The sequence below is a fragment of the Cydia amplana genome, chromosome 9 (genome assembly GCF_948474715.1).
Source record: "Cydia amplana chromosome 9, ilCydAmpl1.1, whole genome shotgun sequence".
Taxonomy (NCBI): Eukaryota; Metazoa; Arthropoda; class Insecta; order Lepidoptera; family Tortricidae; genus Cydia; species Cydia amplana.
In genome coordinates, this window is record NC_086077.1 from 6,535,127 (window position 1) to 6,560,886 (window position 25,760).

A 25,760-nucleotide genomic window follows, 5' to 3' on the forward strand; every position below is an offset into this window, starting at 1 on the left:
TCCTACATTGGTTTTTTTACGCATCATAACGCTAATTTTCATTGGTCATAATTTTTCTTTATTTCATTGTTTTATTCATAGCCTATAAATAAAAATACCTACCTAATAGAGCATAAAAATTTCAATTTTTAGGGTTAACTATGCGGTCACTCGTATGTGATCCTATAAGTAACCCCTATCCTATAAGTAAGGGTGAATTGTAAAAAGATTTTTTTTTCTTAATAATAAATGTGTATTGTTTCTAAACTTGACACGATTAGTACTTAATGTTAAGCCCGTACACGATTTACCTTTTAATCGTGTACAAAGAAGTTTACGCCTTTATTATTCTGCTGGAATTAATGTAATTCCGAAAACGCATCTGATGCGGAAGTAACAAATACATCTTATCGTATTTTTTTACTTGTTAGAAATAAAACAACTTATTTAATATTTTTTTTATTAGAATCAGTACATACCTACTACTCAATACGAATAACTAGGTAATTTGAGCTTTAAGGCTAGGCCACATTAGAGCGAGACACTAGCGCAGCGTGAGCGGGCGTCGGGCACGTTCCCGAATCTAAAGCGTAACCAAATTTTGTATCGTTTAACTTAACACTTCTGCATTTTTTCCACTTCTTTTCTTCTTGCATATTAAAAATCCAGCCCAAACCGGTGTAGTACCAGCCGGGCAGTGACTAACTCCGCACGTAATGCAAGCAATGACTGGGCCTTGTTTTGTGGGTGGTATGTCAAAAGATCTTTTGGGTGCCAGGGAACCGGTAGATCCGTGTGTTTCCGGGGATCGGACATCAACTGGAGAAGCAAGTGCGGCGGCCAGGATCGCCACCAGCACAATCTTTGGCAGCCAGGACATTGTTGTTTACTGTAATATAAACAAAATATATCAGAGTACTGCCCCACATCGCCTAACATCTATCACAATCGTAACTTCCTGCGGGCGCAGCATTGTTCCATTTTTATCGCCTGTCACTATACCCGTCACTTTCGCACTATGCTTGTTAGAACGCGACAGGCATGGTGACAAGCGATAAAAATGCGACCGTGATGCCGCCGCAGTACAGCATAGAGAAAATGGTAACCGTGACCAAGGTCCCAACCGTAGCCGTGACCGTGGTCAAAAGAGACTTTGCTAATGTAAAAAAAATGCAACTTACTATTTAGTTAGGGCCTATAATATATTTACTTTGGAACGCCCTACAAAGGTGCTAGGATTACATATAGCTTAATAACACTGCGAGAAGACAAAGCTTATAGGTACTCGTATATAAAAAAAAACTTGCTTCTTCAAAAAAAATACCGCAATATTATAAACATAGTATCAAATATGTACTTAACCGCAGTGTTGACTGTTGATCTAATTGAATTTCCTTGAATGTCGACTTTGAGGTTAGGTAAATAGGAGTCATACAATAGCTAGGTTTTTAAAATCATGTGTCATAATACTCATAATAATACAATACATATATCAACGTTGATTCACCCAAACTGTCAACAAAGCTTGTGCGTCTAACTAAACAAAGGGAGGAAGAAAGAAGACTTCCGTTTCTTTTACAGGTAACAAGCTTTTGTGAAATGAAACCTAGTTCTACGAGAACAAGCTTTGTTAAAATGAATCCTAAGATTCCTAGGTGTCTGATGTAGGTATAAAACGTTGAATGTTAAAGGACTCACCTCGACGTCCTCTCGGAAACACCTCATGAGCCACACTGGCAGTGGCAGACATGACAAGCTTCCTTGTGTAACAATTTGTAGAAACACGTCGGTGCAGTGTTTTCCTTGAACTAGGATTCTTGCAGCTTTATTTTATTTATTACATTTGTTGTTTATTACAAACAGCTAGTTCAGTTAGTGGACCTCCGACCTAATCTCATTGTAATAAGGTTTACAAATCATCAGAATGCTATAAATAGTTATCTAGATACAACATACTCGTAATTAATAACGTCTACGAGGCAGATTTTACCGCGGTGTCTGGCACTTGGGAAAACCTATAGTATTAATGTACTTAGTTTATTAAAAAATTTTTTACCTTATTGATGACTATTTATATACTTAAAGGCACATTATGTGTCCACTATGAGCTATGTAAGTTTAGGTATCATCAAACGCCAAACGCATAGGTACGTTTCATCGTTAAATTGAAGGTGCAGTAGGTACAGAAAACTGAGTTTTTAGAAAGTCGTAGTGCTTTTTTGGATCACAATACGGTCACAGAATAAATAATAGTACTAAGTACAGAAGACTCACTCTCTAACAAAACGCGTCTATTACGATCAGCACAGATATGGCCGCTAGGTGGCGACAGCGCCACGCGCGGCTTATGGCTTTCCCCAAAATTGGGGCCGGAACGGATGTACTTTTAGCTACCTGTAGCAAAGCGACGAAATCGCGGAGTGAGCCACGCCTGATACGGTTGCCATACATTTAATTAGCAATCCTGAAGCCTTTTTAGAGGGACTGTATCGATTCGAATCCTGAGTTTTTGACTTTCGCTCGATAGAAAAAAATTACGATCATACTCGTAGGTCTAAAATGCACTATAAACATTTGCATAAAAGCTTCTTAAAATCGGCATTTTCCCGTACAAAAAATTAAAATTACAAAAACGTGATATCCGCGCTCCCGGGCACAGTGCGAGTAGAACATGAACTTGCTGTGCCTTAAGAGACACATTTAATTCTTGTTGAATTTAGTTCTCGTCTAATTTTGCAAACGCATCCCATATGTCTGCGTTTAAAGAATTAGATTAGATTACCAGTTTCTGGACAATTGACCTACTTAATTACTCATGTTTCTTTACGCAGGATAACAAAAAGCGCGTGGTGTTCAAGCGGCAGAAGTACCACTGCGTGTACGAGTACCCGCGTGAGCTGGCCGCCGTGGACGCAGACTCGCCCGCCTACCTGCCCGACCTGTCCACATACTCAGGTCAGCCGACAGTTTACTTGTCGACAATTCGACATCGTTAAAATGCTAGTTAACAAACAAGAACAATGAACAATTTTCTTGAAAAAAAAAAAACATTTTCATTTAGGTATTATTGCTGTCTGCAACTGGTACAAGAGCGTACATAAGGCCTCTTACTAACGAGCGCTTTTTCAACGCTTGAATCCGTCCACACGCTAAATTCGATTTAACGACCAACGCTTAAAGTCGAAAATCCAACGCTTGATAAAAGCGCCACCGCCATCGTGTGAATAAATACTCATGTATCCATTTGCGTAATTCAAACGCTTTTTTAACCCGCATTGAAAAACTCTCGTGCGGCTTGGGCCTAAGAGCACGTCACAGCCGGGAGCCGTTTATCTATAAAAACATTGACTCTTCATTCGCGATATTACCCTAGACTGGAATACGTTTTAATATCAGTCTTTGGGCACAAAACAGATACAGTACAGAAGTCAATCACATGTATGTACTTCACTTTTCATACCTACGCTCGGCGGTCGCTCTAGGGTTGTTAACTATGACTTATGCACAAAAAACTATCGTGGTAGTGGCACTCGTAGTATCTATAGTAGTGGCCGAGGCGGGGTGCTTACCTACCTACCTAACTGTTCTGTGTAACGTTAAAACGAACCATCGAACTACAAGCAGATACCTACTTACCTAATAACTTACCTCTCCGAAACCACTGGTAGCTTAAAAAACGACAATTCACAGTTTAATGTTGAATTTAAACAACCGTCCACTGAACAGTTATAATAATTTTTTTTTTGTTTCTCCATTATTGCACAAAAAAGTTCACAGACGCGTGTCTCAAGCGGATGGCACTCGCGCTCGGACTGGTCCCAACCGGTCCGAGATATCGTGTCTGTGAGCAGTGTCTATGTGTGCGTTGCTCGAGCGCACTTTGTATGTAGATTGATTTCTGTACTGTATCTGTTTTGTGCTTTGGGATTAGGATATTTCTATTGTGCTAAAAGACACTGTCAATGAAATGATCTAAATGCTGAGTGGTATTTCAGAATGGGACCCCGGCAGCGCGGAGGAGGCGGAGCTTGGCTACGGGCAGCTGTTTGGCGCGGCCTCGCCGCCAGACCTGTACCCCCTGCGCGGGACCATCGCCTTCGGAGCAGGTCACTATCATAATACCTATAGTTAAAATACGCTTGAATTATACATCAAAATGATGGTAATTTTATTGCAAATACAGTGGCATAGGGTTGCCTGCGATAAAAACTGAACTCACTCACTTAAACTTTCACTCACTCACTCACTTAAAATTACAACTTGTCGGTAAAGATTAGGGTATATTCATCATATTAAGGGTGATTGGGGTAACCTAGCAAAAATATTTTTGCCGCTAATAAATAAATAAAATAGATAAATAAATATTGCGCAATGAGATTGTTACACGGTAACAAAATATTTTTTATCTCGCTTTGGTCAAAACCTTTTGGACGCCAATGACCGATATATCCGCACCGCAGGTTCAACGCCAAAGACCGATTAATCGGTCACAGACCACAGAGCAATATAGACCTACGTGCATATGCATCAAGTTCAATTTCAGTTTTGACACTTTGGTGACGTGAAATGAAATGAAAGTTTATTCACGAAAACATATGGTACAGTAGATGTTATTAAGTGTACATATTGACCCATGATATGTTTGGCCTTATGGCATGTGAAAATTATTTGTATTGACATAGTTCATGCATGTCAAAAGAAAATACGTTACAAAATGTCGCGTTTACTAAAATATTATCAAAAATTAAATTAATAAATACAAACATCAAGTTTCAAGCCTCAATCTACAGTCAGTTAGTCATTCATATTCAGCGCATAAGTTCATCAAACTATTATAGTTAAATCTAATTTCCTTACTTAATATAAAAAGATTAGTGGCGTCAGCGTGACAGCTTTTGTGTTTGACACCGCATGCCCCTCTATCAAATGCATTTCACAATCCACCGTTGTTTCAGAATACGATGAGGACTTCTTCATATCGTCATCGGCCCGTCCATTCGAGAGCCTCGGCGTGATGTCCACCACCAGCCAGTTCTTCCCCGGCATGCGCTTCAAGCCGCTCGACCTCCCCGCCGACTTCCCCCCACTCTCCCCGCTCGCGCCCTCGCTGGACTTCACCACCCCGGACTCCGGCGTCGAGGACATCACCCCCGGCTCCACGGACGAACACTTCAAAACCAAGCTCGAAGACGTCACTCAGTGGCGGAGCGTAGACAGCAGCTCCAGCGAGTCCGTCAGCCCGAGCTCCCCCGGCGGCGAGGCGCTCGGCGGCCTGCGGCACACGCGCGACAAACTCAAGCTCGACCTCCCGCCGAGCCCGCACATACCCTCGCCCAAACACAACAGGGTGTTCAACTTCGTCCTCGACAAACCGAAGAGGCGCGCGACGGACCGGTCGGAAATCGGCACGAGCGACGAGACCGGCGCCCTGCCCGTCCCGGACTGCGAGAACATCCCCGCCCCGGAACCGACTTTCTCCACCTTCGGGAAAACCCTTCCTCGGGCCGATCCGGAGCAGAAGATTATACTGACCGATGATGAAAAGGCGGCCAGTCCCGTGAAAGAGCCCGTCCGCGGGGAGGGGACCGTGCTGGACAGCGGGGACGAGGACTCGGGCATAGAGAGCAGCGCTAAAGCCACGCTGGAGCGGAAAACACCAAACGTCTCTTAGATATAATAGCGTAGCGGTGGCGTGGCGTCAAATTTGTTTCTAGATCGTGACGAAATCCCACTCTCTTTAAAACCTGCGGAAGTCGCTCGTGCTGTCACGAGCTTAACGACTCGATAAGAGACTAAGCGAGGCGGCATAGCAGTCTGCCTCGCTCTAACATCCGGCCAATTGTTGTATCCTCTAGTATACGACAGCTTTGAACGATAAGAAAGTCGATGAACTTGTAAACTGGGAACAAAAAAAAGTTTTATAACATCCTAGCAAGAATCGGGTTCCATACATTGCTTACGCCGCGCCACTGGCGTAGATTGTTATAGCTCCGAGGCCTATGGTCCGATTGTTACTCTAGCTTATAGTATTACCAAGACTAGGTTAACTCCAGGCGTATGACGGTAATTCGTAGAAAATAATTACCCTCTTGTCATTGTCAACTCACTGTCATTTTGAGAGTTCAACAACTTTTGAATGTTTTAGTAAGTCGCTGAACAATCTTTTATAATTACATGAGAATATCTCACCCTTAACCATTTGTATTGAAGTAGATGTTTTTAGTTTCTGACGGAATACATATCGAAGAACGCGTTGTTTTATGCTATTTACACTACAGTTTAGTCGAAATGGCATATTATTATTTTCTTTATCACAACATCATTATATAATGCCTCATATTTATTCAATATGAAGATAGAAAAGCTCATTATCTATGGTTTTACTTGACATTCGCCGAAACAATGAACTTAGAATGTCAATTTAACTCATCTCATATTACCATTGCGTAGAATTTAACGATATTTGTAATTTAGCCAATCTAAAGCTACGTCCACTAGCATTCCGTATGAATGCTAAATACCAACAATATTTTATGGAGACTACAGATGTAAGGTACAAATAACCGGCAGTATCTAATATAAGTGCTTTGATACGTTTACAGTCCCGTGATGACGCAGCCTAATTTTAATACTAGTACGATGGCCTATCCATTTTTGTAAAGTTTTAGCCCATTCTTATACTTGCTAGATTTTTCATACGTAAAGTGTTACTCTAATTTTTAACATAGTGTAGAGTTGCGTTTGGCACGTAAAGAGAACGATATGATTAAGGAATATCGGAAACTATTTCTACACGGACGAAATTTCAAAAATATCTCTTATCTCATGCATGACAATATAATGGCGTCGTTCGTGTAGATGTGTTGCTGACTGTACCTACTATTAGGCGCGAGAGTCGAAGGTTTCAGATGATGTAAAATATAGGTATATTTTAAATCGTTTTAATAACCAAATGATAAAATTGGGAGAATAGAAACCCTATATTTTACTCGATGTCTGTCCACTTATAAAACATAGTCGCAGCTTGGAGGCAGAATCTCATTAGAATCTAGAGCGGAGACCCAAACGCGACTTAAGTTATTCAATGTCTAAATTATTTCATTTACCGTGATTTCACATACGCACAAGTGAATTCGCATCTTCCATCTATCGAACCTCGACATTATGAAATCTAAATTAAATATATCGGTATAAAATTGAGGTTACAAAGCCAATTCTTAGTTAAGTGAAAATTTATATTAGATAAGGTAGGAGTAGATGTAAAGAGTTGTGGTGATTATTGCGTATTCGGCGCCGGCGGACTGGCCGTATATATGTATCTAGTGTACTAATACAATATGTTATTGAATCAGTCACTGACACCTGCGTATGCTTAGGTACCGGCCCGTACTGTGTATTAGAACCTATTGTTTTTCTTCAAGTTAAAATGAATGGCTAACTTTGACACCTTTTTGCGAGAGGTTAGACAAGTGTGTTTTAGTTAGTGCAAGTAGCAACAAAAGTAGCTAATGCAGTGTTAAAATGGTCTCTATTGTTAAAGCGATAAGGTATTTCGAGCATGCTCTACGTAGCTACCGTTTGCTGTCCTGTACGCGCTGAGCACAGCCATAGAGAAATATAGCAAGACAAGAGTGCTCACTCCATACATTAGTTTTGATACCAAAAAGACTATTAATTTCAGTGTCTACATCTAGCATCGAGTAGCGGAACTATCAGTACTGCTACTTGACTTGACCGAAAAGTCTTATGCTCAGTAACATGATGTATGGAGTGAGCAATCTATGTATTTTTTTCTCTATGGCACAGGCCTCGCCCGCGCCGGTCCCACGACATCAATATAATATGCAATACGTCCAAGTGTGAACCTAATGTGCAATTCTTCTCATTTCCATATCATGGTGTTTTAGTTATTTAGTTACTCAATGTAAATATAATTTAATGATCCAAGGAAAATTTTTAATATGAAATTTTATTGCTTGTATGTATTGTACGACACGTTTATTGTTCTGAACATTATTTTTACAGTTTTAGAATGTTTTCGTTAATGTACAGTTGTAAATACGGTAGGAGTCCATTTTGTTATGATGTAGTGGAGGTTTCGCGTGCAGTAATTCGTTCTGAACGCTTAATCGAAATCTCCAGACAGATTCCATTATACTACGTCGCTAAAGAACAAGGAATTATTTGATTGAATGAATTGTCCAATAATTATGGTATTTATTGTTTGTAAGTTGTTATTGATTTGTATGAACTGTCCGCAGTATTTCGTGAATGTGAACGTTGAAGGTTTTCATATTGTGACTTTGTCTTGTCTTTTAAAAGTATTTCTATGGAGAAAAAAATAATGAATAAAACTCGTAACTCAATATAAGACTTTTATTTAAAACAATACATAGGTATAACTTCTCTTACATAACTACATTAAATAATGTCAACATAATTATTACATTTTTGAGATTCAATTTCTAATAAATCAGGAATGTTAAAAAGTAAGCATAAGTATTAAGTACAATATTTAGCTAATATTCCTGGTTATGCAGCGTCATATATCTAGGGAGTTATAGCTTTTTTTTTCACGATCCATAATTCCAGGCGTTTGTCCTTTAGTACACCTGCATGAAATAAGACCTTTTTCGAGCAAGTGTGATAGAGTTAAACCAAGAAAAGTCTGCAACGATTTTGATATAGCAAACGCAGTGCAAGTTATTACATTTTTGAGATTCAATTTCTAATAAATCAGGAATGTTAAAAAGTAAGCATAAGTATTAAGTACAATATTTAGCTCATATTCCGATCAGTTACTTTTAAATATTGTTCATTTCGGTATCGGAGCAATAATGAGTTTCCAAATGTCACAGTGACAATAGTGAACAAAACTTAAGTGGCGTATGGATCACGTCTCTTTTCAATGCATATGTGTCATCCAGTTTTTACTTAACGATTGGCGTTTGTCGATAAACAATAGTAGTCTAGGCTAGACCCTCAGTTGGTCGTGATGGAGCAGCGTTGTGGCTTGTGGCCATGGGCATTGTGTTGGTGAAGTCTGGGCCGCCGCCAGATGATGACGAGGCCGGAAGCGTCGCTGGTGGCCAGCAGGGTCTCGTGGTGAAGTCAGGGTCGCCGCCAGATGATGACGAGGCCGGAAGCGTCGCTGGTGGCCAGCAGGGTCTCGTGGTGAAGTCAGGGTCGCCGCCAGATGATGACGAGGCCGGAAGCGTCGCTGGTGGCCAGCAGGGTCTCGTGGTGAAGTCAGGGTCGCCGCCAGATGATGACGAGGCCGGAAGCGTCGCTGGTGGCCAGCAGGGTCTCGTGGTGAAGTCAGGGTCGCCGCCAGATGATGACGAGGCCGGAAGCGTCGCTGGTGGCCAGCAGGGTCTCGTGGTGAAGTCAGGGTCGCCGCCAGATGATGACGAGGCCGGAAGCGTCGCTGGTGGCCAGCAGGGTCTCGTGGTGAAGTCAGGGTCGCCGCCAGATGATGACGAGGCCGGAAGCGTCGCTGGTGGCCAGCAGGGTCTCGTGGTGAAGACAGGGTCGCCGCCAGATGATGACGAGGCCGGAAGCGTCGCTGGTGGCCAGCAGGGTCTCGTGGTGAAGTCAGGGTCGCCGCCAGATGATGACGAGGCCGGAAGCGTCGCTGGTGGCCAGCAGGGTCTCGTGGTGAAGTCAGGGTCGCCGCCAGATGATGACGAGGCCGGAAGCGTCGCTGGTGGCCAGCAGGGTCTCGTGGTGAAGTCAGGGTCGCCGCCAGATGATGACGAGGCCGGAAGCGTCGCTGGTGGCCAGCAGGGTCTCGTGGTGAAGTCAGGGTCGCCGCCAGATGATGACGAGGCCGGAAGCGTCGCTGGTGGCCAGCAGGGTCTCGTGGTGAAGTCAGGGTCGCCGCCAGATGATGACGAGGCCGGAAGCGTCGCTGGTGGCCAGCAGGGTCTCGTGGTGAAGTCAGGGTCGCCGCCAGATGATGACGAGGCCGGAAGCGTCGCTGGTGGCCAGCAGGGTCTCGTGGTGAAGTCAGGGTCGCCGCCAGATGATGACGAGGCCGGAAGCGTCGCTGGTGGCCAGCAGGGTCTCGTGGTGAAGTCAGGGTCGCCGCCAGATGATGACGAGGCCGGAAGCGTCGCTGGTGGCCAGCAGGGTCTCGTGGTGAAGTCAGGGTCGCCGCCAGATGATGACGAGGCCGGAGGCGTCGCTGGTGGCCAGCAGGGTCTCGTGGTGAAGTCAGGGTCGCCGCCAGATGATGACGAGGCCGGAAGCGTCGCTGGTGGCCAGCAGGGTCTCGTGGTGAAGTCAGGGTCGCCGCCAGATGATGACGAGGCCGGAGGCGTCGCTGGTGGCCAGCAGGCTCTCGTCGTAGCTGAAGCTCACGCCCAGCACCGGCGACGCGTGCCCTGCAACACGACCACCCGTCACGATAGGGTCTCCCCATACTTATCGACGCGGATTCGGCGAAAGCCGATAGTAAATAGCATAAACAGGTAAGGTTCGGTTCGGCTCCGTTCGGCCGTCGACGGCCGACGCGTCGGCGTCTTTTTCGCTCTTATTGCGTGGACATAAAGTTTCATTTCTATTGGCATTGCCGATTCCGCGTCGATAAGTTTGGGGAGACCCATAAGGGTTATTTCAAGGAAATGCCACGGGAGACACGATTCCTTTGCCTAGTGGTATAGGTAACTAAGTGTCTTAGAAATAAATAAAAACTTTATATCATCAATAAAATGGTGACTCGCGTTACTCCGGCCGTGGTATGACCAAAACAATTGAAGGGATGTTTACAACATAACTGCTTAGAGCGGTTGACACTTTTTTAAGAACATTGTTAATCGTTTCAGGTGTCAACCAGTGTAGTCAGCTATGTTGTTTTTGTAAACATCCCTTCAATTGTACACGATTTACATCAAAGGTATGGTGCCTATTCAGTCAAAGAAATTTGAACCTTCCTCGCATCGCGCCGTGCGTTGACGGCGCCGTTTGAATAGGTATGCAACGTAACTTGTGTAAAGAAGGTTCAAATTCCTTGACTCTAAGTAAAACATTGTGTATGCGAATCCTACAATAACGATTCCAATATCAATCACTAATCAGTAGGTATAAACCAAATAACACAAAGGAATCGGAGCCGACCGTACGAGTACCTAATAACCATGAGACGAAATGAAGTCAAGACCTCGCCCTTCAAATATTAGACAGTAAAAATTCTGCACGTGTCGTACACACAGCGACACTCCTAAGGGCTCATTTAGACGGTACGAGAATTCGCATGCGAGTTCCATTACACTGGGTCATTTGTTCGGTCGGCTGAATAGACGTAACCTCAATGGTCCGCAATGTAACTAAAATCGTATACGAGTTTGCGCGCCGTCTTAATGAGCCCTAACTGTACATCGGTGGATCTTATTACAAAAGGCATAATGTCCACCGATGTACTGTTGTCCAAAAGTGTGGGCGATGGTATGTGTAAACATTACAGGCTTGGTACTAACCTTGCAGCTTATTAACTACGGGCTGATTAGAAGTGCCCTCAATGTCCAGGAAGTACACGGTGGCGTCTTCGCTGCCCGTCACCACACACACGCCGCGCCGGAACGACATAATGGGGCAGAACGTGGACTTGACGCTGTGCTCGCGGTGCATGGTGGAGAAACGCTTCTTCAGGGCCAGGGTGCCGTCGCGGTCCGCGATCCTAATAACAGACAATTCATGTAGATAAACGCAGAGTATGTAGTGACAAGTTAATACTTTCGTTCTGTCAGTGGGGAGACACTCCTGAAGGCCTACCGCGAACCACGTTCGACGTCTTGCCTCCCTGTCACACTTACGTACGAAATTACAAGTGCGACAGAGATGCAACACGTCGTACGTGGTTCGCGGTAGCCCCTCTGATTTCCGGCAAACTCAGCTCCATTCGGCTCAGCATTGTTCCGAGTAATTATACTAATTATTAGGGTTGACACAACTTGACGTCCCTTTGCGTGCACGACCACAGATAAGAAAATGACTTGAATTTTGACAACCCTAAATAGCCGAAAGGTTGCTATAAGTTAGAAAGGGATATTATGATTCCACCCTAAATCGCTGTCAAATTTCGGTTTTGTAGGAAGTGTCTTTTCTGTACGGTAGTAGATACTATTATTTATTCTGCGGTACTGTTTTGGATTTTGACAGTGAATTGATTGATTAAACAATTACTGAAGGTTGTTGCGTCTTGGCTGAAGAAGAATGCGATTTACGTATACTTATAGCGACCCGCGGTGGAGGGCTGCGTCTGAACCATAGAGAAAAAAATACATAGAGTGCTCACTCCATACATCAGTTTTAGTACCAAAAAGACTATTAGCATCTAGCATCGAGTAGCGGAACTATCAGTACTGCTACTTGACAATAGATGTCGCCACCGACCGGAAAGTCTTATGCTGTTGAGATAAGACTTTCCGGTCGGTGCTACATCTATTGTCAAGTAGCAGTACTGATAGTTCCGCTACTCGATGCTAGATGTAGACACTGAAATTAATAGTCTGAACGTATGGAGTGAGCACTCTATGTATTTTTTTCTCTATGGTCTGAACAGGTTCGGTGGCCACGCTAAAACTTTCAATTCAAAACACCGTTCCATTCAATTTGTTCAGGGCTCGCTATCAGTTGGTAGGTAGTTACCTCACTACCTTGAGAGCCAACAGGAGTGGTCATTTCTCCATACAAACGTACTAGACTGTTTCCTCCGTGGGTTTTGAAGCTAGAGCAATGATTTTTTCAACACAGATTAATATTGTCAATATCTGTGTCGGACCGTTTTGCTTTTTTGGATATTTTTCAAATATCAAATATCAACATTTATTCAGCAAATAGGCCACAAGGGCACTTTTACACGTCAATATGGAATTTACATACAGCAAAAAAAAAACACATCAATAATTATAAAATACAACTAAGTCGTAAATATCAAATCAAACTAACATAGAGATGTATAAAGCCTCTAAATGTCGAATTACAAAAAACGCAATAACAATAGTATTGAATGAAAAAAAAACAAAGATACAAAAACTATAATCTAAAATTATTTAGAGATGTAAATGTCTCTAAGTGTCATCATAACTAAAAGATTACAATATATAGTAGTTAATCAAATTATCCTTAGAGATGTATAGGGTCTCCAAGAGTCAAAATCCTGTATACCTAATTAAAACATTCATTAAATTAAAGAAAATGATAGTAAAAATAAAATAGCATACGAGAACCGAATGAGGTGTGTCCATGTAATTATACTCAAAAATAAAGTTACTAAATATAATAGCTCGTATTAGCTTAAATAGACCAGTCTCCACAAACAGCGCCCGTTCACGAGTATGACGCGTATCTCAGCCATCGCCTCTCTCAACCTTCATTCGGGAAAGTGGCGACCCGATCAACAACGCCACCGTAAGCAAAGACTTTTAAGCGAGCATGACATATTCAAGCTGCCGGGCCATATTAATATTTAAATTGTAATAACGTATAGCTGTGACACACAACATTTTGTTCTTGTATGTTACATGAAAAACGGTATATCTTCACATAATTACTAAGCAAAATGCCCTATATTGACTAAGAGATGTATAGGTCTCTCAAGTGTCAGAATCATTAAAAATATAAATATGTACAAACAAATTAAAAATAAAATTAAAACTTAGAGATGTTTAAGGTCTCCAAGTGTCAAAAATTAAAATTAAATTAAGCAATATAAACAATATACCTAATTAATCGAGAACATGATGGTCTCGTGTGTCAATTCTACTGGACACTAGCATGATTAATTCACAATTAAAAGAAAAAAAAAGAAAAGAAAAACAATACATATTAACTCTTATTATACTATCGAAATCAAGCTGCCGGCTTAAAGGCATCTCTATCATCTATAAAATCATTTACAGTGTAGTACGCCTTACTCAACAAGGAGCGCTTAATGTGTGACTTAAATTTGTTAAGTGGTAAATTCGCTATATCTGTGGGAACTTTGTTATAAAAACGTGTACAGTTCCCGACGAAAGACGTACTAACCTTACGGAGGCGGTGGGCGGGCACAGCAAGTTTATGTTTGTTTCTAGTGTTATAGTTATGGATATCTCTCTCTGTTAAGCTTGAATTCGTGGACGTTTTTCCGAACATACATAATATTCTCAAGTATGTATTGAGATGCAAGGGTAAGAATGTTCACTTCTTTGAATTTCTCTCTCAGGGATGCTCGAGCGCCCAGTCCATAGATAGAACGTACAGCTCGTTTTTGCAGCACAAATATTGTCTGAATGTCTGCCGCTTTTCCCCACAACAGGATTCCATACGACATAACACTGTGGAAGTAGCTAAAGTATACCAGCCTGGCCGTCTTTTGTTTTTTAAGGCGCTAGAGCCCTTCAAAAATGGTCAAAATGGCCTAATTGACTATGCCGCAATGAGAGGCGTAGTATTCAAAACTGATATCAATTAGCCAAAAAAGCAAAACGGTCCGACACAGATAATTTCATAATCATTTAGATTTCCAAGTTTTGGAGGAGGAAACAGTCGAGTACGAAACCTCGATTTTTGAGATTTTTACGCAGGATTTTTCGCCTTGTCCTTATCGCACTAGTTTTAGGAGCCGCTTTCGTTAGCGCGACGGGTATATTTACCTAAAACATTTAAATCTCAGGTCCTGTTTCGTCTTAAAGCCTACCTGAACAGGTAGAGCGTGTCGGTGGCGACGCTGGCGAGCAGCGCGGGATGGCGCGCCAGCCAGGGGCTCCAGCTGAGGCAGGACACGGCGCCGTCCACGCAGCAGCGCCGCAGCTTGCTCAGCGCCCCCCCGGCGCCCTGCAGCCGGTAGCTCACTATCAACTACCTCACTACATTAGAGAGCTACCTGAACAGGTAGAGCGTGTCGGTGGCGACGCTGGCGAGCAGCGCGGGATGGCGCGCCAGCCAGGGGCTCCAGCTGAGGCAGGACACGGCGCCGTCCACGCAGCAGCGCCGCAGCTTGCTCAGCGCCCCCCCGGCGCCCTGCAGCCGGTAGCTCACTATCAACTACCTCACTACATTAGAGAGCTACCTGAACAGGTAGAGCGTGTCGGTGGCGACGCTGGCGAGCAGCGCGGGATGGCGCGCCAGCCAGGGGCTCCAGCTGAGGCAGGACACGGCGCCGTCCACGCAGCAGCGCCGCAGCTTGCTCAGCGCCCCCCCGGCGCCCTGCAGCCGGTAGCTCACTATCAACTACCTCACTACATTAGAGAGCTACCTGAACAGGTAGAGCGTGTCGGTGGCGACGCTGGCGAGCAGCGCGGGATGGCGCGCCAGCCAGGGGCTCCAGCTGAGGCAGGACACGGCGCCGTCCACGCAGCAGCGCCGCAGCTTGCTCAGCGCCCCCCCGGCGCCCTGCAGCCGGTAGCTCACTATCAACTACCTCACTACATTAGAGAGCTACCTGAACAGGTAGAGCGTGTCGGTGGCGACGCTGGCGAGCAGCGCGGGATGGCGCGCCAGCCAGGGGCTCCAGCTGAGGCAGGACACGGCGCCGTCCACGCAGCAGCGCCGCAGCTTGCTCAGCGCCCCCCCGGCGCCCTGCAGCCGGTAGCTCACTATCAACTACCTCACTACATTAGAGAGCTACCTGAACAGGTAGAGCGTGTCGGTGGCGACGCTGGCGAGCAGCGCGGGATGGCGCGCCAGCCAGGGGCTCCAGCTGAGGCAGGACACGGCGCCGTCCACGCAGCAGCGCCGCAGCTTGCTCAGCGCCCCCCCGGCGCCCTGCAGCCGGTAGCTCACTATCAACTACCTCACTACATTAGAGAGCTACCTGAACAGGTAGAGCGTGTCGGTGGCGACGCTGGCGAGCAGCGCGGGATGGCGCGCCAGCCAGGGGCTCCAGCTGAGGCAGGACACGGCGCCGTCCACGCAGCAGCGCCGCAGCTTGCTCAGCGCCCCCCCGGCGCCCTCTAGCCGGTAGCTCACTATCACACCCTGCCATAATGATACTTTAACCTGTCATATCCCAAGGGCTCAAATAGGAGCCGTAAATAAATTTTCCAGATTTCCCACGATATTCAAAATTTGAACTCCCACGGCTCAAATGTGAGCCATACTGGGAGACAACGACAAAATTAGTTTTCCGCGACTCGAAAACTAATTTTGTCGTTGTCTCCCAGTTATCGGGGGAGGATCGGACAAGTTAAATTTAAACCGATTTGACTGGCTATGTTCCAGTTCTCCAGTGTATTCTACTTATCTATGTATAAAAACGGAATTCATTCCTGACATTTGACAAACACGGCCAAGTGCAATACCAATGCAAACGAACAGGCCTGAGTGGACGCTCGAGTTTGGCGTGCAGCGGGGCGGGGCGTGCGGCGTGCATGTTAAACAAATACAAGCGTATAGGAGCGGCCTTAGTGCACGCTGCTCAAATCACTTGTGAGCCCGACGCCACGCTGCACGCCCCGCCGAACGCTCCGCTTCGAGCGTCCACTCAGGCCTATCACTAAGGCTAGTCGATTAATTACAAAATAGTTGCTGAGCAGGCGAGGTTATCAAAATTAACAAAAAACAACATTATTGTAAAGTAACTAAGAACGTGGTAACATTTAATACACCTCTCCCACTTGTAAATCTTGTAATTGTCCTGCTTATTGTAGGTACTTATCAATTTGCTAAATCTATTATACGTGTGACTTAATAAAACGTACCTTGTCGTTAGCAGCCCAAAACATTCGTCCACTCGATTCGCAGGCTATCGAAAGAACTCGTCCGCCCAGAATGCTGCTTCCGCCTAAAAACATTATAAGGTAAAGTGTCATTCTATGGAACTTGGTAACTATGTAAACAAAAGTCACAAGTAAATTCATCATTCAGAGGCAATTTCAAATGGCGGTTTGTTTACATAGTTAGCGAGTTCCATAAAATGACACTTTAACATACCTATGACCTGCCAAACCAAATCATTTCAAGCTTCATCAAATCAATTTATAACTATTAAATAAAAAATTGTAATAACCCTCCAACTAAAAAATATCCATGTTATGCCAAAAATGCCTTACATCATTTTGGAAAAGAGTTGACACTCTTCAAACTGCTGGATTAATTTCTATTAAACACAGCTAAAAACCACCGCAAGGAAACTCGCTTCCATCTAAAAAAAAGCATCGAAATCAGTCCATCCCTTGGCACAGACAGACATTGCCGTCAAACATAACTATAACACCCCTCTTTTTGCGTCGGGAGTTAAACTATGATCATTGAATGCCAAAATGGACCTTATAGTTCCTCAGACTAAATTAATCTCGCAGTTTCGGATATCTTCTAAATTTCTAACTGTTGGTTAATCTGATTATTCACGCTATACCTAGATGATTGATGATATTTATAATGATTGGTCTCACCTCTCGGGTATATTCCTGTGGACACGTTCAACACTTCCACCATCCCCTTCGCGTTTCCTGCCTGGTTACTTGGGGTTAAGGAATTACACAGATACACAGATCACATTAAGTACGATTACATAAAGGTTTCATTACATAATTGCTGGATGTTTTATCATTATTTAGCCATACTATCCAAAGGTAAATTATGTAGGTAGTTCATACCGAAACAGTTTTGATATTGGGAGCACCTTTCATAAAGTCTGTGCGGAAAGAGAAGAGTCGTGAAGTGTATGTGATCCAATACATTCTACGACTCTTCTCTTTAAGCACAGACTCTACATCTCTTTTTAATGGACTGTAAATGAGCACAGCACAGCACAACGCGGCAGATTCGCCATGGAATGAGAGTAATTAAAGAAAAACACCAATGCTGCGAAATTTTAGTTTATTATGACTAAAATAATTGGTTACAATGCATAATATTATACACTCTTAGCGTATGTGTAATTGAGTGAAGCGTACATACACTATAAGGGATTTTAGGAAATTACTAGACAGAGTCCGTTGTCTTAGCGACAGCCGCAACTCTTAACCTTCAAATACGGAATATTTCCATAGACTACATTTTTGTCATGGTCAAAATATACCATGCTGACATGACAGCCTCGAACTCTGTTGGCACGCAGCACGGTTTCTTATCCTTTAGTTTGAGTAACATGAAAGCATGCGGATTTAGTCGTTGAGGTTGACAGGAGCCCGCACAGAAGCCCGCGTCGTATTGACGTGGTGCGATGACCCACTCCCAGCTGAGCTGAGTCAGCGAAGCTCAGGTTGAAAGAACGCCGTTGGCAGAGCGTGTCAACGTAGTTTGACTCGCTAGGCATGGGAGACGGCGGGACACCCCACGGCGCTAGCGGACGCTCGACGATTTCAGCCTAAAGATATAAAAGCAAGTCTGAAGAGTGGGTATAGTGTATACTCGATAAACAATAACCACTGGGGTTAACAGGCGAAGGTATCTACCTCCCAATTTAGTTGAATTTAGTATCTGTATATATAGAACTGGTTACAACTGGCCATTCCCATTCTTTGCTGGGACATCTTGCTGACAAGGCAAGGCATTGGGCGGTTTGAGAAGCAGCTGTTTTCCTCCACCTAGCGTGTTGCCCACATACTTTAGTCACAAAGTATATACCTAAGTACCTAAGTTTATAGTTTGGCTTCAGTTGCCCTTATTATTAATTTTACTAATCGAGATTTGCACTGAGGTCACTGAACTATCAAGATTTTTTTAGACATTCGGCGTCAGTACATTCTTTTCCTAAGGCAGTATTTTCACTGGATATCCTGCGTTACAGCTACTATCTCAGTACATGTACAACATTTAAAAGTAAATATTCAACTTAGACAGCAGCTGTCATACACACAATAATTCAGTGGAAATTCTGTAAAGACCACAGCCAAATGAACGCAGGGGAGCATTGTTTACTATCACCACTACTAGAATCTGATTCGGTTGCGACTTTACGTATATCATACTCACCGATTCCTTCTGGTCCGACGGTGCAGCGGCGACGGTCACGCACAGTGCGACCACAACACACACAAACGACTCTTTAAGTTCTTTAACTCCACTTTAAGTTTTAGAATTCCGAAATTAAGACACAATAAAAAAACAGTTCTAATTGTTTTCTGAGATTAGACAGACGGTCCTTTGCGGATCCTTTGGAAAAATCTACACAAGTAAAAATCTAAAGATGCGGATCTGATCTGATCTGATCTCAAGCCTGGCTTCTATAGGGATGATGACACATGTTGAATTTTATAACAAAATTTAGTAAAATAGATAGCAAACGAGCAATTTATCACAATAATGTGGATATTAAAATAAAATATTGAAAAATTACAAAAAAACAGGACCTTAACAACTATATACATAAACGCTATATTTCACCACCAAAACACGCAATTTTCTTGTTTTGTCCATACATGGTCCATACTACAAGATGGGCTCCCAGAGACCTTGACGTCACGTTCCCTTGCCGTTTTGTATAGGGCGTTTCGCGAGTGAAGTGCGACTGTCGGCCTTTGACTACAATTTCTGACTTTTGTGTTACTTTAATGCAATGGGTCTCATATAGACATTTGATCCTAAAAACAAACCCGATCGATTGTTGATACCATAAATGAAAATTAGTCATGTAGCCTATTGTACTGATCGGAGTGATCGCTGCGAGCTCGCATGAGCCTATTTATACACTTGTTCGGGGGTTTCCTTTACACAGCATTTTTTTAATTAACAATGTTGAATAAAACGATACCAAGTGCGAATCTAATGAATTCGTACTTTTCACCCCGCTAATAGTCTGTTGACATTGTATATAGACATAGCAATTTATATTTTTACTGCAAATATATAACTACTAGGGCATTCCACGTAATTGTACACCGCATGTTATGTACAAACTCAAATGGAGATTGCACATAGAGAGTTTATTGTTCGGTGATATAAGGGACTCAAATAAACTGGTAGGAGACGGGTCAAGATTGGGATGCGTAGAAAGGAAGGAGGCAGGCCTTTGCTCAGCAGTAGGACACTCTAGGATCGTATATACTTAACTAGCGACCCGCCCCGGCTTCGCACGGGTTAACAAATTATACACCAACCTTCCTCTTGAATCACACCATCTATTTAAAAAAACGCATCAAAATCCGTTGTGTACAGTCGTCATTAGATATATCCGAGCGGTCAAGGCGCTCACAAATATCTGAACACGCCTCTATTGTCAAGGCGTTAGAGTGCGTCTTCTGATATTGTGAACACGTTGGCCGCTCCGATACATCTGATGGCGATTGTAGTTTTAAAGATCTTAGCATACATGCGGACAGACAGCGGGAAGCGACTTTGTTTTATACTATGTAGTGACCAGCCCTAGTAGCACGGTCCCATTTTTATCGTTTGTCACCATGGCTGTCACGTTCTAACAAGTATGTAAGTGCGAAAGTGAGGGGCATAGTGATAGTCGATGAAAATGGAACCGTGCTGAGCCCGTAGGTAATTTAAAAAATGGTAAGTTGTAAAGGTGGGTATGTGCAGAAAAGGATACAATGACCATGTTGTTGTTGGCGGGCTGGAAGGCGACGGCGAGCAGCGGCGCGCGCATCTGGTCCCGCACGGCGCGCAGGCGCGCGCGCCGCGACACGTCCCACACCACCAGCAGCCCGTCCAGCCCCACCGACACCACCAGCTCGTTCGACGCCGACCAGTCGCAGCCTGCACCGCACATGCGGGGTGTCAACGACACGCTTTACACTGTGACTTGCGAACGGCGGCCTAGGGGGTGGCGAGCGGAGCGCTCACCCGGGCAGTTTTTTTTTACGATGGCATCACAAAGATCTTCCACTCGGAGCCTTGCAAAGTTGGAATAATTAAGGTTGCCTCTATTTTTGTCACGATTCAATCTCGATGTAGGAAAATAGCTCAGTTGCTTAAGAGTGGCTGGACCGGTGTTCCGAAAGCTCGCAAGATGTAGGATCATTGATGTAGTATAAAGAACTGGATACCCAATCAGCCGCCAAAAATGGACCCACAAAAGTAATGTCAATACAGATCATGCATTACTTTTTCGTTTAGTCTTGTTTGAAACGCTCAAATGTGAAGTTGTCAACAATTACGAAATGTACCGTTAAAATATGTAAAAATAACAATGATAAAACAAGGAAAAAGGATGGAATGTATTTATTTCGGTTAGTTCTTTGGATAGCATTACATAATTTATGTAATCTGGTGGTAATTTTATGGTTTTGAATAAATTAATTTGTTAGTACCAAAGAAGGGATGTCAAGGAACAAAAATCTAATGAGTCGATGTGAGGTCAATATTTTTTTATATTTTTATATGGAATTCATAAGGAATAATATTATGTTTAAATTCAAGATTTCCAAGAAAACCTATGCGACGTGCAAAGTGGACTGCTATTTAATTATAGCAAGAGATAGGGGTGATGCAGTTTTAAACAAGGCAAAACGGCACTTGTGTGTTCGGTCCATTTCCCTGTTTCCGACATATACACCACCAATAAGGGCTTATATCGACTAACTGTAAATGCTAAACCTGTCTGAACACAGTGACAACCACAGGATTTTTTTTATACTTTTAGACTTTATAAAAAAAAAAACCAATCAGTACCTAAATGTCCCCGTGCACCCGTGCTATGAGTAAATGTAGATCTTAAATACACAGTTATTTAATAAGTAGAATTTATTTCAAGGAAATTAGTATTTAAAGACGTATAATTACGAATTAAAAATTTATTTGAGCTCCCGATTAAATTAAATTTGTTTTATTTATTACTTCAATTGGTTTTCCTGTACAGTCATATTAAAGTGTACCAAAGTGACTCCATTCGCTCATTATTCTCGTTTGACGTTGTTTGACGTAAATACGTTACGTTTAGTGCCATCGGAATAAATTTTTTAACAGTGTTGGTACTTATCTTTGCAAATTTGACACTTAATGCTTACGACATTAAGCTCTTTTCTGTACGAAACATTTATCTTGACTCAAAATTTACGTAAGCGTTTTTATCATCAATGCAAATGGTGCGAAACGTCATTGGGATCCACATTTCTTGACATTTTTGTTCGGCTTTGTGTGTCTATTTCTTTTATATTAAGTCAGTGTGTAGGATACATAAAGTGTCATTCTATAGAACTTGCTAACCATGTAAACAAAAGTCACTAGTAAATTGACATTCAGAGACAATTTTAATATGGCGATTTGTTTACATAGTTAGCAAGTTCCATATAATAACAGTTTAGGCTACAACTGTACAGTGTGTACATATATTATGTATAAAGAATGTCACGTCACGACTCACGATGCAGTCACGCGTTCGCGCAATCTTTAAGCATAAGGGGCTATTCATAAATTACGTCATTTCAAATTAGGGAGGGGGGGTCTGGACATCGGATGATGGTAGCAAGACGTAGGAGGAAACGGGGTCATTCGGAGCATGATTTTTGGATGATTTTAGGGGGGAGGGGGTCAGTAATCGTCAAAAATAGATGACGTAATTTATGGACAGCCCCTAAGCGTCACTCTAGGCACACCTCGGACACTGGCGATCAAATGTATGAAACAAACGCGTTGCTACGCACACAGCCTAAGCTCGTGTAGGTGAACGCGTACCATGCTTGTATGAGTGAGATAAGACATTGTAAGGTAACTGTGAGGTAACCGAGAGCGGGTCTCAGCGGGTGGGCGGCACTTTCAACGGGAGGCAGGGAGCGTCCCTACTGTACGCTAGTACTCTTTATTATACTGTGCTCTAGGTCTATCATGTGTCAGACAGCAGTCACCTGTGACGGGCTGCGTGTGTCCCTCCAGCACGAAGCTGACGCGCGGCGGGGACGCCGTCACGTCGCAGATGGACACGGACCCGTCGTGGGACGCACAAGCTAACTTGGAACGGTCGTTGTTGGCGAACTTCACTACGCTCACTTGCTCGGAGTGCTGAAATTAAAAAAGTACTGGTTATTGAAATTCATTCCATGTTTCAAAGGTATTTTACCTAAGGTGGATGGTGATGGCCACGGCTATTTTGTATAGTATGCAATAATAAACTTTATTGAAATGCATTAAAGCTCACTTTAAACCTTTAACAGGCAAGATTTAAAAAAATACGCGAATCAAGCTTCATTATCTCTTTCAAGTCCTAAAAATTCTGCATAAGAAAAAATACAAAAAGAATGTTCTGGTTTTTGCTACATAATAGTTAAACATGATGTGTTAGTCAAAAGATTTTAACAATGTAACAATTAGGTAGTTTATAAAGACTGCTAAAAATACATATTTATTTTTAAGCAATGAATCATAATTATTAAAAAGTGTTGTTATTCTGACCTGGTCAAAAATATGGTGTACCCCAGTGAATGCATAGTTCTCTGATATTGACATTTCATTTTTCTTCTTGTTGTTGGAGCTCTGAGGGAAGTCATCAAGCGCCAGACTTGCCTGTAATTATTCGTACAAAAAACAAAGAAAAAGTTACATGAACATGTACCAAACCAAAAATAGTTTCAAATATATTTGTATAAAAAAGCCATATTATAGGTATGATGCCTGATACCAAATTCTAAGATACTTTTCTTAATTTTTTTAAAGTTAAGATATAATCTCCAAAAATACATGTCTGGTTTAACTGGTGTTTAAAAAAAAATCTAATTTCTGCAAGAGAAGTTTGAATCTATGTATTTTTATTTTTAAGTAGGTTCTAAAAGGTTAAGGTAGGTAGGTTAAGTAGGTCCTCGTCGCCAATGTTGTATACGGGAGCGAATGATACGACCGGCTTGCTTCAGAACTGGTTTATTACTAACTGACATACTTGCATACATGACAGTTAAAATAAAATTTAGGCTGAAATTGGAGCATAGTAGATTATAATACACATTGGGTGGCTGGAGATTACAATAAAATTGTATATTCAGCTCACATAGCATAGATTCAAAAACCCCCAGAACAAAATTTTATTTTGTTGTTTATGTCAGGTACTGTACCTTACTGCTAGATCTTTGGCGTGAGGAAGCCGAGCTGATTGATATATTGTCTTGGACGCCATAGCGGCGCTGCAGCAGCTGGCTCCGGATGTGGAGGTACTTCTTTATGGTCTCTATGTCCTACAATACAGAAATTCAAAGTGAGTTAAAAAAAACAGGATGGTGTTAATATAGGTCTCCCTTTCATTTACAGCAATACACCAATGTATATTTTATAAAAAATAAGAGAAACAAAGATAGAAATAGATAAATATAATTTTGAATGGAGTAAACAGTAAAACCAAACACTTATCCTTAAAGCTAAAGCAGTTTGTATTTAACTCATAGTCATACACAATTCTCAACAATGCCCCAGGCAACTTTAGGTTTTATTTTATAATTTATCTTAGAATATAATTATTAATAAATAAACTCAATCTTAATTGCATGAAATTCTTGATTATGCCAGCATGTACTTTTTAGTATGTTGTTATAGTGGCAATAGAAATACATCATCTGTGAACATTTCAACTGTCTAGCTATCATGGTTCATGAGATACAGGCGCCTGGTGACAGACAGACGGAGAGTGGAGTCTTAGTAATAGGGTCCCGTTTTTACCCTTTGGGTACGGTATGGAACCCTAAAAACCCCCTCTGGTTCTTAGAAAGTTCTGAGAACTGGAGGATTTTTGTTCTAAAAACGGCTACTAATAACTTACTTTGAATTTAGCATTCTCTCTCAGCAATTGACTGCGTCTTCGTATGTACAAGGTTTCTGTAAACATAATGGGAACAATGCTACTTATTGCACTATTCCAATATCTGTCATATTATGCCAGTAAGTCTTTACATATATGTAATTTTACGGAATATCAGTACAGTATTAATAATTAATAAATGGATCTTACTGAAGTTGGGATTATTCGGAGCCCTGTAAGCATTGAAGCGAGCGTCTAAAGCAAATATTTGTTGTTGAAAGGCTGCTGCCATGTTTATTATTTTATTTTAACTGTTTTCTAGAATGTGATGTGAACATTTTTCAATTCATAGTGTTGATAAAATGATTTAATTCATAAATAAGTCGTTAAAATAAATCGAAATCAGAGACACAACACCAAATACAACACTTTAAATCACCTGTAAATAATGACATTTCTGTTCTTTTGACACTGACATTGACAACGTCATTTTGGGGCAAATTAGAAGCGATTTTAAATATGTCTGAAACAGTCTACCCTGCTTACTAGCCATAACACACTACCGCACCACACCGTGCGTGATCTTGGTGCGGTAGTGTGTTACGACTGTAATTTTTATTCCACCTCAAAGAGAATATAATCACTACGTTTTAAGAGACGGGACTTCCATACTAGCCACCTGAAATTCTGAGTAGTATGAAGCGTATGCTAGAATCCTGTACCAATTTCCACCTATCCAATTTCTTTGTTCAATGTTAATTGCGTCTCACATTTTGCTTAATGAGAGAGTGAGAAGTGAGACGCAATGACATTGGACAAAGAGGGACATATATACCACCTCTCTGATCGAAAAGCCTCTCTCTTTGGTCAGCGCTCAGCGGCTTGGATACCGGCCCATCGTTCTAATGGCTCCTCTACACGATGGGCCAACGCCGGCCACTCCAAGGGACGCAGCCATGCGGTAAAATGAGATAGCAATATCACTTGCTCCCTCTAACGCATAAATGCGTCCCTTGGAGTGGCCGGCGTTGGCCCATCGTGTAGAGGAGCCATAAAGGCCCCAGTACACAATGGGCCATCGCCGGCCACTACAAGGGACGCATTTATGCGTTAGAGGGAGCAAGTGATATTGCTATCTCATTCTACCGCATGGCTGCGTCCCTTGGAGTGGCCGGCGATGGCCCATTGT

At 42.7% G+C, this 25,760-nt stretch overlaps 3 protein-coding genes across 5 annotated transcripts in view; 2 read left to right on the top strand and 1 right to left on the bottom strand.

Moving 5' to 3' along the window:
* The window catches only part of LOC134651001 (uncharacterized), an 82,128-nt gene extending 76,407 nt beyond the window's left edge, over positions 1 to 5,721 (top strand). For all 3 annotated transcript variants that reach the window (XM_063505969.1, XM_063505971.1, XM_063505970.1), the window contains 3 exons: positions 2,811 to 2,934; positions 3,975 to 4,085; positions 4,935 to 5,721. In XM_063505969.1, the coding sequence (XP_063362039.1) occupies positions 2,811 to 2,934; positions 3,975 to 4,085; positions 4,935 to 5,650 (951 nt within the window). In that variant the 3' untranslated portion in view covers positions 5,651 to 5,721. The remainder of the gene's footprint in view (positions 1 to 2,810; positions 2,935 to 3,974; positions 4,086 to 4,934) is intronic.
* A 3,279-nt stretch (positions 5,722 to 9,000) lies between these two features.
* LOC134650825 (uncharacterized) lies at positions 9,001 to 10,261 on the top strand. The gene is made up of 2 exons (XM_063505757.1): positions 9,001 to 10,193; positions 10,249 to 10,261. Exons 1-2 carry the CDS (start codon positions 9,001 to 9,003, stop codon positions 10,259 to 10,261), a joined length of 1,206 nt encoding a protein of 401 aa, XP_063361827.1.
* LOC134651012 (WD repeat-containing protein 13-like) lies at positions 10,245 to 24,967 on the bottom strand. Its single transcript, XM_063505981.1, has 11 exons — positions 24,782 to 24,967; positions 24,593 to 24,648; positions 23,895 to 24,014; positions 23,242 to 23,352; positions 22,698 to 22,851; positions 20,444 to 20,610; positions 17,355 to 17,415; positions 16,662 to 16,744; positions 15,776 to 15,939; positions 11,457 to 11,656; positions 10,245 to 10,364 (listed from the first exon to the last, which is right to left on the bottom strand). Exons 1-11 carry the CDS (start codon positions 24,861 to 24,863, stop codon positions 10,264 to 10,266), a joined length of 1,299 nt encoding a protein of 432 aa, XP_063362051.1. The 5' UTR covers positions 24,864 to 24,967; the 3' UTR covers positions 10,245 to 10,263.
* Between the last annotated feature and the right edge of the window lie 793 nt (positions 24,968 to 25,760).

Coding starts and splice junctions, on each gene's coding strand:
- LOC134650825 (XM_063505757.1), top strand. CDS start 9,001: ATGGGCATTGTGTTGGTGAAGTCTGGGCCGCCGCCAGATGATGACGAG.
- LOC134651012 (XM_063505981.1), bottom strand. CDS start 24,863: ATGGCAGCAGCCTTTCAACAACAAATATTTGCTTTAGACGCTCGCTTC. Junction 22,852..23,241: donor TACACCATATTTTTGACCAG/GTCAGAATAACA, acceptor TTTTAATTTCAG/CACTCCGAGCAAGTGAGCGT. Junction 10,365..11,456: donor CGTAGTTAATAAGCTGCAAG/GTTAGTACCAAG, acceptor GTCGTGTTGCAG/GGCACGCGTCGCCGGTGCTG.